Here is a 17008-nt window from a genome sequence, read left to right on the forward strand (position 1 = left end):
AGAGACAAGAGGGACCCAGTGCTTAGCCGAGGCTGATGGAGCAAGGAGCAGGGCCACATGGGAGCGCTGTGCCTCCTGAGAGTCTGGATGTTATTCCACTTAAATGGGAAGCCCTGGGAAGGGGTGGGCATCTTTAAAAGGCCCCTCTGGTTGGTGGGGTTGAGGTACCAAGAAGAAGGAGGCTGTAAGGATGGTGCGAATGCCAAGTGATGGTGACTGGTGATATGGTGCCAGCAGGGCTCAAGAGAGGTGGTGGCTTGGTGTGTTTTAGAATCTCTTAGATGGGCTAGATGTGTCCTGTCCCACCAGTGATGGGATCAGTCTCTGGAATGCTGCCATTCCCACTCTGAACACCCCTCTGGGGAAGTGGAAGGTGGAAGGTTTGGGGTCCCACAGCGCTGCTTCCATCCTGAACTGCTCCCCACTAGCTAGGTGACCTCAGACATGCCACGCACCCTCCCGGAGACCTCAGGGGACACTCGGTGAATGTCAGAGCTCTTTCTGCCAAAATAGTTTGCACTTTGTTAGGCTTGAAGTCAAACTGCCTGGGTCATGCCTGGGTTCAGCAGGACGTGACCCTGGGCGTGGTAACCTTTCTGAGCCTCAGTTTCCTCATCTGTAAAATGTGCTGGTGAGGTTGCAGCAGGGGTTAAATGAAAGCTGATGGTGGAATTCCCAGTGCGTGATGAGCCCTAAGTGAGTGATGGTTACTCTTGCAGCTCCTCCTTCATCTCCTGAGCTGCACCTCACACCAGGCCCCGGACTCCACTCTCAGGACCCCAGGTCCTCAGAATGATAATCGCAGTCTGAGCTTTCTTGGAGAGAGCTTGGAAGTGAGTGTGAGGAAAGGCAGCAAAAGCTGAAGGACCAGACAGAAACACAGCGCTTACTCCAGCTGTTTTCAAGTTAAAGTTTATTGCCTTGTCTGACTTGGTAGCTATACACGTGTATCCAATGGCCTCAAGAGTCCATGGTGAAAAGTCAGTCTCCCCTGCCACTGCTGTCCTCCCACCATCCCGTTCCCCTACTCGGAAGTAACTTGATGACCACATTTTTCTCTCCACACCCAGAGATGTTCCATGTTTATACAAACAAAAGTCTACCGATTTTTTTAGCACAAATGGCTGCCAGTTAAAAGACATGCCTTTTTAAAAATGTAACAATATGCCTGGGAGATTATTCTGTATCAGAAATACAGAACTACTTTAATCTTTTTCACAGCTGCATAGTATCCCATTTAGATAAGCCTCCCATCCCTTCTTTTTTTCTTCCCCCCCCCCACCCCGGTACGCGGGCCTCTCACTGTTGTGGCCTCTCCCGTTGCGGAGCACAGGCTCCGGACACGCAGGCTCAGCGGCCATGGCTCACGGGCCCAGGCGCTCCGCAGCATGTGGGATCTTCCCGGACCAGGGCACGAACCCGTGTCCCCTGCATCGGCAGGCGGACTCCCAACCGCTGCGCCACCAGGGAAGCCCCATCCCTTCTTTTAAGCAATTCCACTTGTACTGTTTCTAATGTCTTTATCATCTCAATTAGTTCTACAATGAGTATTCTTATACACCTGTCGTCTTATATATTTGTTAATATATCTATGGAATACGTTTCTAGGAGGATCATTGTAGCAATTGGCACAAAAATTTTTAATATTAATTAGTATTGCCAAATTACTCTCTGTAGAGAATGTACCAATTTATCCTTTCAACCAATGTGTGAGGTGACTGTCCTCATTTCCCTTGATATGTCATCAGATTTTTTTCACTCTTTCTAATCTGATATGATTATAGTTTTAATTTTCATTTCTTTTATTGTGAATGAAGATTTCCTTTTGCTTTGCAACCTAAAGGGCTGTATTTTATGTGTACTCTCTATTCATATCTTTTGACCATTTTTCTATTTGATTGTTGATGTTTTTAGAGTTGATTTGTAGGAGCACTTTTATATCAAGGTATCTAGCCTTTGTGACATGAGTCAGAAATATGTTTCCACTCTGGCTTTTGACTTTGTCGACAGTGCTTTCTGCCTTCCAGACATTTTTGTTTTTGTATGGTTGGATCAGACTTTATGTCATAGCTTCTAGATTATGAACTGTACTTGGGAAAGTTTGCCCCTCTCCATGGTTAGAAAGGAAATTTTCCTCTAGGATTTTTATGATTTTTTTGAGGCATGTAAATCTTTGATCCTCTTGGAATTTATCGTGGTTCATGAGGAGGTATGAATCCAGCTTGACTTTGTCCTGATAACCACCGGCCTGCCCACCACCCTCTATTAATAACAGCTCTCATCCCAGCAGTTCGAGGGGCTCAGGCATAGGGGCAAGGGCAGATCACAGCATAGATGGGGCTTTGGATTTGAGCCTCTGTCCTAAGAACAATGGGAAAGTGAGGAGTGGCGGGACGGGAGTGCCATGATCAGATTTGCATCTAGCCTCCGAATGGAGACTGGAGAGCATTGGGCCAGCATATTGGAAGCCATCTCTGATCCTAGGTACATCCCTTTCACTGCTAGTGGGTTTCAGCTCCTGGGTCTCCAGTCCTCTCTCCAACACCACTTCTGGGTGAACTCCTAGGGATCTTGATATCCGCATAGAAGCCCCTCATACGCTTGGCCTCTCACACCTCACTCGTGATTGACGGCCTCAGTTCCTACTTCACTGGCACAGTTGGAGCAGTTGGAAGAAAACTTCCACAAACCCCACCTGCACAGCCACACACCTGCATGCACTGCCTCCCTGCTTATTGCCACAGATGGACTATCTAGGCTCCTGAGCACAGCCAGTGCCACCTCTTATGCCAGGGCCAGTCCTTCTTGCCTCCTCAGGGGCATCACTCCAGGAATCCCCCTTTCTCCAACATATCGAGTCTTCCCCTTCCAGCTGATTGTGCAAACATGCTGCTGTGCCTCTCATCCTGAAGAAATCCCTTCTCTGGACTCCACGCCACCAAAGCAACTACTCCATCTTTGCTCCCCTTTGCAGCAGAACTCCTAGAAAGCTCTCACTGTCCACATTCCTCCCCTCCCCTTCCCATCAGATGTCCACTCCTGTCACCCTTCCTGTCTGTGGCCTCTGCATTGCTAGGCCCAGCCATCAGGTCTCAGTCCTCACCTCACATGACTGTCAGCACTGATCAGCATGGGGATTTTGCCATCCCCCTTGATGCACTCCCTCCACTCAGCTTCCAGGACTTCCTTCTCTTTTGCACCCCCTTGTAACTGTTGGAGTGCCCCCGAGGGCCAGGGGTGCACAGCTGAGCTCCTGATGCTTCCAGCCAAACCTGCCAACCTACAGTCTCCCCACCTCTGTTGATGGCAACAGCATCCTTTCAGTCACTCAAGCCAAAATCTTCCTTGACTCATGTCTCTTCGACTCCACAGTCTAGAGAAATCCTCTTGGCTCTACCTGCAGAATCAATCCAGAATTCAGCCACTTCCACCCCCTACACCGCTTCCACTGGCTGCAAGCCACCATCACCTCTCCCCTACATCACTGCAATAGCTGCCCCACATGGTATGACCCTTTTAAAACATAAACCAGGTCATATTATCTCTGCTCAAAACCCTGCAAGGGCTCCCATCTCAGAAAGAAGATAAAGTCCTACAAACCACCTACAAGGCCCCCCCAATCTGCCTCCCAGCACTAATAGTGCCCCTTACCCTGCTCTGCTGCCTGTCTCTTTCCATGACACTATCGCCTTCCAGGTGATGTACTGTTTATTATGTTTATTGTATCTCAGCTGTCCTCTCACTAGAAGAGGACAGGGATGCTTAGGACAGGGATGTTTGTCACGTTCACTGCTGTATCCCACTTTCCCCAGAACAGCATTTAGAACAGTAGGCACTCAGTGAATGTCTGTGGGACAAGTGAAGAGGGTGATGAGTGAAGAAGCTATTGCAAGTCAGGAGATGCTGGTAACATGGATGAGGTTGTGGTATTGGGGAGAGACCCAAGGGGATGGGCTTCAGAGCAACAAACAGTGGATGTGCCAATAGAGCATGTCGAGAAGGACTCCTCATTTTCCCATTCACCAGCTGGGCAGGAGGGGATGCCATCCACAGAGACCAGGAGCTGGAGAGGAGCACATTTGTGGGCAGAAGATTGTGAGTGTGACTGTGCATCCCTGTTTGAGGAATCATGGGATTATTCAAGGGGAAATCAAGCAGGCAGCTCCAAAAGGGAGCCTGGGCCTCAAGGCATGGTCAGGACTGGAGATCTACATTTGGGACACTTCCACCTATTGTAGCCATGAGCAAGGAAGAGCTCCTTGGGAAAGATGGAGAGAGGAGACTGACGAGCAGGGAACTGAAAAGAAGAAAGCTTAGACTTGCTCCTGAGGAACCTTGGCATGTGAGGCTGGGAGAGGAGACTGAGTCAGCTGAATAGCCAGGGAGGTGGGAGGACGTGTCTGTCATCTTGGAAGCCAAAGGAGGAGAGCACTTCTAGAAGGAGGGAGAAGATGAGTCCAAGGAGGAGAAGAAATCCTGTCAGGCTTATTGATTGGAGGAGGTCGTTGGAGACATGGTGAGTGCCATTTTGGTAGAAGGATAGGAATGGAATCCAAACCGTAGGGTCATGAGGTGAGTGGAAGGTGAGTGAGAGGAGACCCCCTCCTTCCAGCAGTGCAGCTGTGAGGGAGAGAGGAGCTGGGGCCGGAACAGAGGAGGGTGTGGAACAAAGGATGGTTTCTCGTGTTCAGAGCTGTGGGAAAGGATATGCTTGAAGGGCAGGCTTGACCAGGGGAGCTTGGGGGCGGCAGGGTCCCAAAAGGAGGAGGCGGGTCATCTCCTCTGAGTTGTCAATGAAAATAATCAATAAACAATCTATAAAAGGCATAGAAAAGAGTTTTACTTGAGCCAAACTGAGGAATATAGCCCAGAAGCCAGCCTCACAGATAACTCTGAGAAACTGCTCTAGAGAAGCATGGTTTTCAGCACAGTTTTATGTCTTGTCAGAACAAAGAACCACAAACAAGTCAGGGATACATTCCTTCAAGGTTTCAAAACAACAGATCAGCAAGTACACAGTGAGTCAGTATGGCTTTGGCACCTGGGAAGGGAATCTTATCATGAAAGGAGTACCAGCATTGGTGTCCCAGGAAGGGAAGCATTTAATCTTTATTTTTAACATGGACATTCTTTACTTCTGGTCAATGTGCCCTTTTCTTTAATAATTAAAGCAGGTGTACAGTGTATGTTTGATAGGCCACAAACAGGATGTTTTAGTTAGCAGAAAATCCAAGTTAACTCATGTATAAGCCAGAATGACTTCCCCATACCTCAATATGTGAACATTTCTTCTATCAGAGTTAACCTGAGGGGCACGGAGCAGAGGCCAGGCACAGGTGCAGGTACAGGCAGGTGTGGGCGTGTGGCATCAGAAAGGCAATGGCAAGTCCATCTGGTGGCTTTTATCTTTTTTGTAAAACAGAGAGCAGGCTGAAAGAGAGATGCCAGCTGTACAGATGTCCACGTGGCCAACAACCTGCCCGGCCCCTAGTCTAGGCTTAGGGAACACACAGCCCACTCCCCCGCCACGTTACGTTCTCAGGCATTAGCACCATCATGCATTAGTTTCTCAAGCGAAAAATCATTATCTCATCTCTCTCCTTCCTCTATGCCCGATGCACCTCTCCACTCATCCTCCACCATTAAATCCACGAGCAAGTAAGTCCTGTCTGTCCTCACTGATAAGTACCATCTGACTCACTTCTCTTCTTCTCCACTGCCAGCCCCCAAGTCCAGGCCATTGTCACCTACAGGGGGACAACTGCAACCCATCCTCATGCCCACTCACACTCCCTCAAATCACTCCTCTGTGCAAAACTCTTCAGTGGCCGCCACTGTCCTTCAAATCATGCTCTGCTGGACAGTGACGTGGAAACGAGATGCTGTGGTCTGGCTGGCTTGCCTTCTCCCCAGGCTCTCCTCTGCTGCAGCCCGCTCAGTTTCGCCTGGACCCTAGATGCCCAGTGACCTTGGCGTGTTCAGAGCTTTTCCCTCCTAGCCACGCGCTTCCCTCCCTGTTCCTCTCCCCGATAACTATTCCTCACCCTCTGAACTCAGCCTAGCCTCCCGACCTGAGTCGGCCCAGTCTGGCTCTGGCCCCTCATTACGTGCTGGGAGCTTCCTGTGCTTCCTCCTTGTGTCGTTGTTTTCTTAAGTATTGATCCATCCAAGGAAAATTCTGTGAGTCAGAGATCTTGCCTTTCACCATTGGTCCCATTAACCTGCACCCAGTGGTGATCCGTAAATATGTGTGGGCTGGCTGACTGCCGAGGGCCGCCTCCCTGTGCCGGCCTCACTCTCCAGACTGAGGTCTGGGGCCTGCCAGGAGAGAGCAGAGGAGTCACTTGTTTGGCAGCAACATGGCTTTAGTGGAAAATGTGTAGGATTTGAGAGTCAGGAGATTTCCTTCAGGGATAAATTCCACCCCTAACCAACTATGTTGCCTTCGACCAGTCATTTCTTTCTCTCTGAGCCTCTGTGTGGTCATCTGTCACATGGGTATGTTCATCATACCTCAAAGATTGTTGAGAAGGTCAAATGCTGTCATAGATGTGCAATATGGTTTGCACACTGTAAGGTGAGGAACACCTGAGTGTTCTCCATGGGGCAAGTCTCAGCTTGCTGCACCAGCCTTCCCTGCAGCAGCCACCTGTGCTTCCAGACTCGCCCCCTTCAAATCCCCCATGCGCAGCCAGGCTTGGCACCGCTAACCCTGGAGCTGGGCTATGGGCCCCCGACCCCCCTACATGTCAGCTTCAGCCACACACTCACACATCCAGTGCACCTAGGAGTATTCTCACCTCCGCCCAGAATGTTTTCTTTCTCAAGTCTCTCCCTTTCCACGGAAATGAACCAACCCCTAGTGAGTTCCAAAATTTGTTCTTCAAGCAGGAACAGGTCTGATTCCTACACTGCCTGCCAAAACCCAACACGGATGGGCCCCAAGCAAGAAGCAGCAGCAGCCTCATGTAATGCATGCAGGAACCAAAACTTGCTGGATTGTCTTTACCAGGCACACGCCCACCCAGCCACTCCAAGGACAGAGGCACTCCCTCTGCCCTGCCACTTGGCTTTGGGGCCAATGACAGCATCAAAGCCTTGCTAGGAGGGGTGGCCAGGAGCTGTGTGAGAGAGTGGCCGGCCTGGGCGAGGGGACCCTCTCTCCCTTTGATGCTGACTGTGGCTTCTCTGCTTGTGTTTTGCAGGTCCTCCCGTAAGTGTCCTGGATTATGCTCTCTGCTCCTGAAAGATAAGACATTTTGTTTTCTCTCTGTGTAGCACTTTCATGAAAATAATATTTGATTAGAGTGGTCTGTCCTTAAAGTTAAATTCAGTCCCAGACAGGGCCATATTTTTTTGTGATTTGTAGATGAATGCAAGCACAGGATTCCATGGGCTTGACTTGCCCAGTGAAGCATCCTGTGACTGTTTTCCCTGCAAGAGAGCTGACATGAGCCTGGCTGCTCCTCACCAAATCTCTGGCTCAGCTTGATGCACAGCAATGCAAGCACCATGCCCATATTTCCTAAATGTTCAGCAGCAGTTGATCTGTGTAAACATTTTCGTCTCACATGCTTTGGCAGAAAGAGCTCTGGAGTCAGGCAGTTATGCCAGGAATATGTTGCGCCTGACCACTAGATCCTGGGGTCCGTTTTCCTTCTTTGCCAAAATATTTGACTCTCTGGGTTGGGCAACAGAGACCTTGAGAGAACAGCTGGCCAGTGAGGGTGCTGAGTTTGAGAAGCGTGTGATTGGTGCCCAATCCACAGCAGCCCCGGAAATCCCATTCCTTCTCCAAGACACGTGACAAGTCTGCCTTTGATTCATCTTGGCAGTTTTTCAGAGCCTGATAAATCCTGATGAATGAATTCAAAAAGGGCATTGACAGTCCTCTTGAGCCAAAATTAACTTTCTAAAGGAATTCCTTTCAGATGAGCAGCTTCGTTTTACTTCCACTTACCATGATTCATTTCCCGATCAGCACCCTTCAGAATCTGGACCTCTTGATGCATGTAGCAGCACCACATTGAGCCAGAAAGTGAGAATGTCTAGATTTATGGGCTACGAGCAGTTTTTCACAGTTGAGTCCTTCCTGACTGTCACATGGAGGCTAGCCTGCGTGAACTTGCCGAAGTGTGTAATGCAGAGGGCTATGGAGAAAATTTGGTTTTTTGTGTTTTTTTTCTTTAAACTTGGCTTTTAAACGACTAAGTGGATTAAACAAATGCAGAATTCTCAAGCTGCAACCTGAGATGGATGCCAATGTATGGGACACTGGCGGGACAGCCACTGCTCCGAGCACATGGGGTCAGAGAAGCATCCAGTAGCAGTAAACGTGCCCCCATATCTCTGGTTTCCAAGGCTGTCTTCCTCAGGTCACCCCATCCCAGTGGCAACAGATGGGAAACCCATATCCTGCTCACTAGGCCCCAGATCAGGCCCCATTTAAGGAGCATTTTCCATGGTAACTGTGATGCCACCCTCCAGAAGCCCACAATCCCACAAGGTCCTTGCCATGTGCCTTGGCTGACGTGGGGAGGACACATGTGGTATGTGCCCTGGGGGCCCCTCCAGCCTGGCCCTATGAGGTGAGGAATGGGTGCGCCATCCCCCAAACCCACTGGAGCCTTGCATCCCCCCGCTTGAAGGAGTCAGTTACTAGCCAGCAGCCTCTGCTGCAAACCCTGCAGATATTGGGGGGATCTGGGGCCCTGACTGAGTTCTAAGTGTTGCCATATGGTTTTCTGCCGAAAGTCTAATTATTAATGACGTATTAATTACCACAGGGGCAATCAGGACGAGATGGCTACCCGGTAATTTGCCATATATTTTTTTGCTCTCTTTGCCCTTTACTCTCAAGCCAGTATTCTTCCTCTGTGCCTTTATTTACCTGTCTGCACTCCTCTCCTCCTCCTCCTCTGCTCCTCAGTGGCTGTGGTCTCTCTGTGGAGGGAGTAGCGTTAGCTCTGTGAAGATGCAGGATGTGCAGATCTGCAGGGCCCTGGCCTGGAGGGAACTGTCTGCAGCTCTAGCTGCCTTGCAGACAAATCAAATAGCCTCCAAGAAAGAGTCTCATTGCCGTGCTGAGTCCACCCAACACTGCTCTTCCTGGCCAGTGTGTCAGCCCTGAGCCCAGGGTCTAGCCCTTGGCTGTGGAGTGAGTGCCCTCCTGTGGGCGTGGCTGCCAGACTCTCTCCAGTGGACAGAAGACTCCCTGTCCCAGCCCACCATGTCCTGTCACCACTCGAGAACGAGAGACTGGTTAGTTCCAGTTTGGCCTTTTTGGTGTCGTTACTTCTCAGATCTTTTACAATTAAACCTAAAAGTTAGCTTATACTTGGAATGGATTTCCCAGCCTGGGCTGAGTGAGCACCACGTCAGAAGCAAGGTGAAATATGGCTGTGCCACTGTCCAGTCCTGCACGGAGATTAAGGCCCATGATAGCAGCATGCAGAAATCCTGATAAAGAAAGAGCAGAGGGTAAGCCTGGTGAAGGAGAGCATGGCAGGACCATCCTGTTGGGAGATTTGTTCTGTGCCACAGGCCAGGAGGATTCAGGGAGGGAAATGTTGATGGATTCAGAGGACGCTCTAGTGGCCAGCTCTGTCCAGAGTCAGGATTGGCTGGCAGTGGAGGGCGGGGTCAGGGGGTGGGTGTCCCCAGTCTTGCAGGAGCCACCTTCCCAGAAGGCTGTGGAGGGCCGTCCAGCCCTGAGCATCAGGGAGACCTGGGCATGGATTCCAACCCTGCTGCCTCCTAGCTGGGTGACCTTGGGGAAGGCTCTGGCGTTCTCTGTGCTTTAGTTTCCTGTTCTGTGAAATGGGGTCATGCAAGGCCTCCCTAACAGCACTGGAGTTGGGATTAATTAAGACTGAGGAGGTGATGGCTACACAAAATGGGTCACAAACCCAGCCTACAATTCTTGGTGGAAACTTTGGGGGGCATTTACCTCATGTCTCGAGTGGTCTGTGCTCCACCCACCCAGGCAGCCAGGGCAGCTCCCCCAGCAGCAAGCAGCCCAGCCCCTCAAACCAGAAACATCCTGCTCTGTGTGGGGTAAGAACGAAATGCAAAGCCGGCCATGATCCACCTTCACCCCACAGGAGCACACAGGGGATCAGGGCACCGCCACCTCCCAGCAGCCTTTCCTGATTGGCCCAAACTCCTAGACATGGCAGCTAGAGTCTTGGGGAACCACAGGCTTTTGCTGGAACATTTCAGCCTCGTGTCCTGGGCCTGCTCGCTTCACTAGCTCAGGAGTATTGGAAACTTCCTGACAGAACCACTCCTGGGATTACCTAGTTACCTTTTATACTCCAGGGTTACTCTTGATTGTAGGTGCCCGTGTCCAAAGGGGAGTGGGTGGGTGAGTGGATTTCTTCCCTCTTGCGCATTGTTGTCTCCTCTGAGCACACATGACCCAGGCTGTGAGCATCGGAGAGGCTGCTGGCTGATTGTGGGAATCATTTTCCTTGGGCGAAGGTCAGGGGACTCCAGACCAGCTGCCAGGGGTCCAGTCTACCTCCCACAGAGCTTCTTCCCCTCTGCCACCATCCCTGCCCTTCCTCCCAGGACGGAGCAGGCTGGGGGGTGGCCAGCAGGCTCTGTGGGTGATGAGTAGGAGTCCTCCTTCAGAGTTAGGCAGCTGGGAATTGAATCCCCTCACAAGCTGTGAAGCTGGAGGCAAGACCCTCAGCAGCCCTAAAATCTGTTTCCTTCCATGTGAAGAAGAGAGCTGGGATTTAGGTAAAGTGAGGTCACAGCAAATGGTGGTCAGGTGACTAAGGCCATTACAGGGCTGTCAGGGAATTAAGCCTGGTGTTTAGTGTATGAGGTTTTTGGCACTGAGCCTGGGTCAGAGACAGGGCTCTGTGAATTTGGGGTGGGGAGGCCAAGGGAGGGATGTGCATGCAGTGTGTCCACCTGGTATGAAGTTGGGAGCTTTCTGGGAAGGGAGCAGGTTAGGGCCCAGCAAGCCTTCCCCACTGCCCGTTTGCAGACAGCACTGGCAGCCCACGCCCTTGGCCCCTTAAGCTTCTCATCACTTGGCAGCCCTGAGAAGACTGGGCCCGGTGAGGGGTGAGGAGAAGCTGGTATCATACCCACAATTACCCCAGGGCTGGGTTGCCCCTTTTCCTGAGGTCGCCCACCCCAGTTTGCATGCAACTCCACTTCCACACAGATCTGGGCATCTTCCCTGACTGGGCTGGCCTTGCCTGCTGCTGAGTTCAAGATGTTTGTGCCTCCAGTGCCAGGAGCCAGCCGACTCACCCAGCTGTGTGCCTCCAAGCACCCTTGTTCCATCAGGCCGCACAGGCTGTCCCTTCGGTGGAGGGATACAGGGTGGAAGTGACACTCCGCCTGGCTTTCCCCAAAGGAGGGAAGCAGGCCCATGTGGGCAGGCGGAGGTTGGGAGGGAATTCTGTAGGCTCAGGGCACCCATGTGTTTTAAGCTGAAATTCAGCTCTCTCAGCCTGTAGAGGGCCTGGCTCCCAGCCCAAGCTCTGCTGACAGACGGGTCCATGCGCTTATCCCAGGGTTAGGGCAACCCCTGCAGCACAAGGGGCCTGGCCACCTGAGAGGCACCTCGTGTACTGAGTATTCACGGACTTTGAGTCTGTCTGACCCCAGTCCCATCCTGGCTCAGCTGTGTGGTCTTGGGTACTTGGCCTCTTAGAAACTGGGGAGATCACACCTACAGAGTTGGAGACTTAAAGGGGGGAACAAACGCAGAGCCCAAGTGCAGCATGGCAGGTGGCAGCCCCTTGATAATACCTCTATCTTTCCTCACCCCACAAAACCTCGAGGGAAGGAAAGACAGGCTTAGGAAATCATTCTGATCCACCAACACACATTGGCAGCATTTGGGAAAGAAAATGGCTTTGAACAGTCAGTTTTAGAAAAAGTTTTTGAGGCTCCTTTCTTTTTCTTGAACTAAACTTCAAGACCAGCTTCAGGCAGTTTTCTGTTATGTTTTTCCTTTGTGCTAAAAACATGTCACTTCCTAAAGGGAAGTAAGAGCAAGAAAAGAGTCAAGCAGGATGCTTGTGGTAGAGACTGTGCCGGCCTCATATTCTGGATTAATCCAGTGTGGCCCCTCACCCCGTAAGGAGACCAGCTGAAACCAGGTCCATATATGGACCCGATAGGGGCTGTAGGGGGACAGGGCCATAGGAGCTAAGCATGTCTGTGGGGCAGGCTGTGGACTGAAAAGGGCCTCAGTCACCTTGTCCACAGCCTCCCTGTACAGAGGCCAGCCTGTCCTTTTCTGCTGCCAAGGGTTCATGAATAGCTCTCTGCTGATGACAAAAGAAGCATGTTTTTTATAAAACCTTCCCAAAATAGAGAAAAGCACAAAAAAAGAAAAAGCAATCGTCCATAATCCTACCACCCACAGATAAGTCCCCTCAATATTTTGGCATTTGTTCTTCCCATACTTTTTGTGTACAAATTTGTTTTTATAGTTATTATTCTAAAAATGGGATTACAGTGGACATACGTTTTTGTGGCCTATTTTTTTCCACTTAACATAGCATGAGATTTTTCCACATCATTAAGAATTCTTATAGAAAGTAATAGCTGCATAGCATTTTTTTTTTTTTTTGGCAGTATGCGGGCCTCTCACTGTTGTGGCCTCTCCCGTTGTGGAGCACAGGTTCCAGATGCACAGGCTCAGTGGACGTGGCTCACTGGCCCAGCCGCTCCGCGGCATGTGGGATCTTCCCGGACCGGGGCATGAACCCGTGTCCCCTGCATTGGCAGGTGGACTCTTAACCACTGCACCACCAGGGAAGCCTGCTGCATAGCATTTTATCACATATATAATTGATTTAACCAGTCTCCAAGTTATATTATTTATATTGACCATCTTTCACCCTTGTAGTCAACGTCATGGGAATTAATCTAGGCTTATTTCCATGATTATCTCCTTTGTTTGTTTCTTTTGTTTTTTGGTGTTTTTTTTGTGGTACACGGGCCTCTCACTGTTGTGGCCTCTCCCGTTGTGGAGCACAGGCTCCGGACGCACAGGCTCAGCAGCCATGGCTCACGGGCCCAGCTGCTCCACGGCATGTGGAGTCTTCCCAGACCGGGGCACGAACCCGTGTCCCCTGCATTGGCAGGCGGACTCTCAACCACTGCGTCACCAGGGAAGCCAAATGATTATCTCCTTTGAATAAATGTCTAGAAGTTGAATTGCTGGCCCAAAGGGTTTGCACATGTTTAAGGCTTTTGATGTGTACTGCCAAATTGCCCCCCCAGAAGCTGTGCTAATTTACCTTCACACCAACAGCACATGAATGCTGCATGTTGCCCCAAGCCCTGGCCAATCATGGGTATTATACTTTTAAATCTATGACAACATAAGTTAAAAATTTATGGATATACGTATGTATCTTGTTTTAATTTAGGGTGTATTTTCGTTAGAAGCACAGTCTCAGAGATTAAACTAGTGTTGATAAATATTGTGTAATTCTAACTGCCATCTGGTGGTAGAACTTGGAATTGCAGGTATAGAATTTAAAGAGATCACCAGCATTTGAGAGCTTTCAGATTCCAATTGATCCAGGGACAGCAGATATCATGCAATCAGACACACACGGGAGAATTTTGAACTCAGAACATTGTCAGTCCAAGGTGGGACCTGCAGAGGAGCCCTGGGCCCAGCATTCTTACATTAGGGGGTAGTAATCAGCATTTATGTTGATAAAGTGATTTTGCCATCTCGTAAATAGCAGGCTTGGCTCTGTTCAACAAATACAGAAGGTGTATTGTGTACTAGGGTAGCACAAAAAGAATCAGACCCAGTTGCAGCCTTTGGGGAGCTATGGGGGAGGGGGACCAACAGCCAATTTACCATGGGATAGAGAGGGAGGGACAACTTGGGGTCACTGTGACCTTCCTAAAGGTTTCTTCTCACAAACTCTTTTTTTGCACTCCAAAATGTGGCTTCTGTCTAGGATGAAAAGACCTGTCTGTCACGCAAGGCTCAGTATTGCCTACATCTTGACTTTGGCACAGAAAAAGTCTCATCATCTCCTATTTACAACATCGAAATCCTCACGTTTCCTCTTTTTTGGTATTTGGACTTTTTTGACTCAGCATTGAGCTTTAGTGACTTTCGCATTTGTTTTACACCTTCAGAATACAATTCAAACATTTTTGAAAAATGTGTATTTGGTAAATCTTCCAGGGCTTAAGATTTGTGTATTTGAATGTATGAGGAGAGTATTAGGTTGTGAGGTACATAGAAATGATGAAACCCAGTGAGGGCCAGTGGTACAGAGGCCCTGGAATGGGGGAGCATGCCCACTTCAGAAACACTATCGGTCATTGTCTCTGTGCCAGGTGCTTTTCTGGGTCTTTGGACTAGCACCAAACAGGAGTGACAAGGCCCCTCCCTGTAGTGAGGAAGAGAGAAACAAACAAGTAATAAGCCAACAAGATAGCTTCAAGCAGTAAAATGTGCTAGAGAATGAAGCAGGGGACGTGATGAGAGGGCTGACTGGGTGGATGGGTGGGTATAATTTGGATTAAATAATCAGAAGTCTCTTGGGGAAGATGACATTTGAGGTGAGACTTAAATGATGAAAAGATGTAGCAATCTTTGAGGGGACTTGAGAAATGCTTCTGGCAGAGGAAGAAGCAAGTGCACAGGTCATGAGATAGGAACAAGCATCGTGTGTCCAGGGTACGTGCGAGGCCAATGTGGCTCGAGTGAGCGAGCAAGTGCCAGGAAATGGTAGAAGGGGAAGTCAGAGAGGTCTCCAAGGCTCTGTGGGATAGAATCTTATAGGCCACGGTGAGAGGCTGACCCAGGCAGGAGGCCAAGGAAACTTGGCTCTGTGTTTACAGAAACTACCTGTCCACAGAGACAGCTGCCTTGACAAGGGTGGGGAGTCTCTCTCCTCCCAAGGGAGCTAGAAAAAAGGACTGTCCACTCTCATCCCCCAGAAGCCTTTCCAACGGGCCTGGGAACAAGTGCACAGACCAAGTGCTTGCTGGGGGCATGATTGCCCGCATTCCCACCCTGGGAGATTGATGGTCTCGGCCCTGCTGGACAGAGGAGGAAGCTAGGCTCAGACATTGATAGGACTTGGCCAAGAGACAAGGCCCACCTGCATGGCAAAGCCCGGATTAGCACGCAGCCTGAAGACTCTCCATCACACCAGCCACCCTATCAGTAAGCAGGTTGTGGCAGCAGACCAGGGCTCAGACTGTCTGTGCATTGGCAGAAGGGTCTTTCTCCTCTCACCACCCAGCGAAACAGATTATTTGGGGTGAATTTTCTGTTTCTCTTCCTCGTCCCTATTTTTATCTGGCCCTGGAGCTCTCTCCCCATTCCACCCCCATTATCAAATTGTTAAGACCCTTTCCTGCTTTCCATTAAAAAATCAAACAAACAAACAAAAACAGAAAACCAGTTCTAACTTAGATGAAGAAGAAAATTTCTTCATTCCACCTTCTTTCCTATTCCTCATCCATGTGTCTGTATCATAGCGATTATTAGAAATTAGGGTCCCCCTCGTGGTGAAATGTCCAATTCCATTTCCCTGGCCAGGAGCAGCTGAGTGAAGCAAAGAGACCACAGCCATGATCAAGTCCCTTTCCACCCCTGCTGGTAGGCAGTCACTTAGCCCTTCTGTCCACATTTGCAGTGTGAAGCTTGGCCTGGCTGAAAACATTAGGGATTGGATCTGTGCAGCTTTTCACAGTTTCAAAGTACATCATATCCCTGGACATGATGATTTGTGCCCATTTTGTGGACTGAAAAACTGAAGCTTAGAGTGGCCATGCCACTTTTCCAGATCTCACAGTGACAAGCACATGGGGCCTGGCTTCCCCCTGAAGACTCCCTAGACCTTCCCACACAGAGACATTTATGGCACAGTGGGTAAGCCTGTAATGCATCCAGACAGGGCCTCGGACCCCACAGAGGAAGGAGGAGCTAACTCTGCCTGGGACAAGGGGAGGCTTCATAGAAGAGGGACAGTTGGGGCATGTCTTGAGGGATGAGTAGGAGTTTGGCACGAAGACAAGGTAAGGAGGCGTTCCATGCAGCACCAGCACAGGCACAATGTAAACGGCAGGGGGTGAGATGTGGTCCCATGTGCCAGTGGACAGTGACTCTGAGGGAGGGCAGGGAAAGGTGGGAAGATGATGTTGAGTGAGGGGCCCCCACCCACCCAGAGGGGTGTAGGCAGAAGTGTATATTGGAAAGGCCTCCCTGGCTACAGGGCAGAGACTGGAGGAAGGGGGTCCAGGTAGAAGGCAGCTACAATAATATCAGGCACTGAAATAAGAATGTCCCAGTAAGGATGGAGTAAAAGGGGCAGACTGGAGAAATGAGGGCTGGCGCGAGTTGCAGGCTGGCTCTGACAGGTGAGGGACCAGAGCCAGAACTCCTCATGCTTGGCAGCACCCAGTTCCCCAAGCACCACCTATCTGGGGCGGGGCGGGCGCCAGGCAGAGCTGCACGTCGTCTCCAGAATCAGTCATGGGGGCATCGACAGCCTAGGCCCTGGGGGACAGCATAAGCTCTGAGCAGAAATGTGGGATATGAGACAGGGCCTCTGCCTGGGACCAGTTTTGCAATGAATAACTCAGACTGTTTGGAGTTAATCAAGTGAACAAAAAAGGACCACAGGGCACCACACATTCATATGCTGTTTTGCACTCTCATAGTTCAAAAACAGCTTTGATTGTAATAATATAATTAGTTAAATGATTCATCTGTAATATCCCAAATTCATCTGTTTTTAGATTTCAACATCCTACATCTCATTTTCATCTGAGCCTTGCAGTGCTTCTCCCCATCTCCCCAGATTCTGGGTGGAGCAGGGAAGGGATGAAAGCAGATTTTCCAAGCCCCACTAATGGCCCCCAGATTGGAACCTTGGGGAGCCACAGCCAGGCCCCAGGGAAAGGCCACCGTGCTGACCTTTCCTCCCTCCTCTCCAGGGTCCCTCGAAAGCCCAGGACAGGTGCTCCTTCACCCAGGCTCCTTGCC

At 50.2% G+C, this 17008-nt stretch overlaps 1 protein-coding gene across 1 annotated transcript in view; it reads left to right on the forward strand.

Moving 5' to 3' along the window:
• COL23A1 (collagen type XXIII alpha 1 chain) overlaps window positions 1–17008 on the forward strand; it is a 353196-nt gene that overhangs the window by 299456 nt on the left and 36732 nt on the right. The window contains exons 4-5 of the mRNA XM_060006761.1: window positions 7206–7213; window positions 8787–8813. Of these exons, the coding sequence (XP_059862744.1) occupies window positions 7206–7213; window positions 8787–8813 (35 nt within the window). The remainder of the gene's footprint in view (window positions 1–7205; window positions 7214–8786; window positions 8814–17008) is intronic.

This window comes from Delphinus delphis, chromosome 3 (assembly GCF_949987515.2).
Source record: "Delphinus delphis chromosome 3, mDelDel1.2, whole genome shotgun sequence".
NCBI lineage: Eukaryota > Metazoa > Chordata > Mammalia > Artiodactyla > Delphinidae > Delphinus > Delphinus delphis.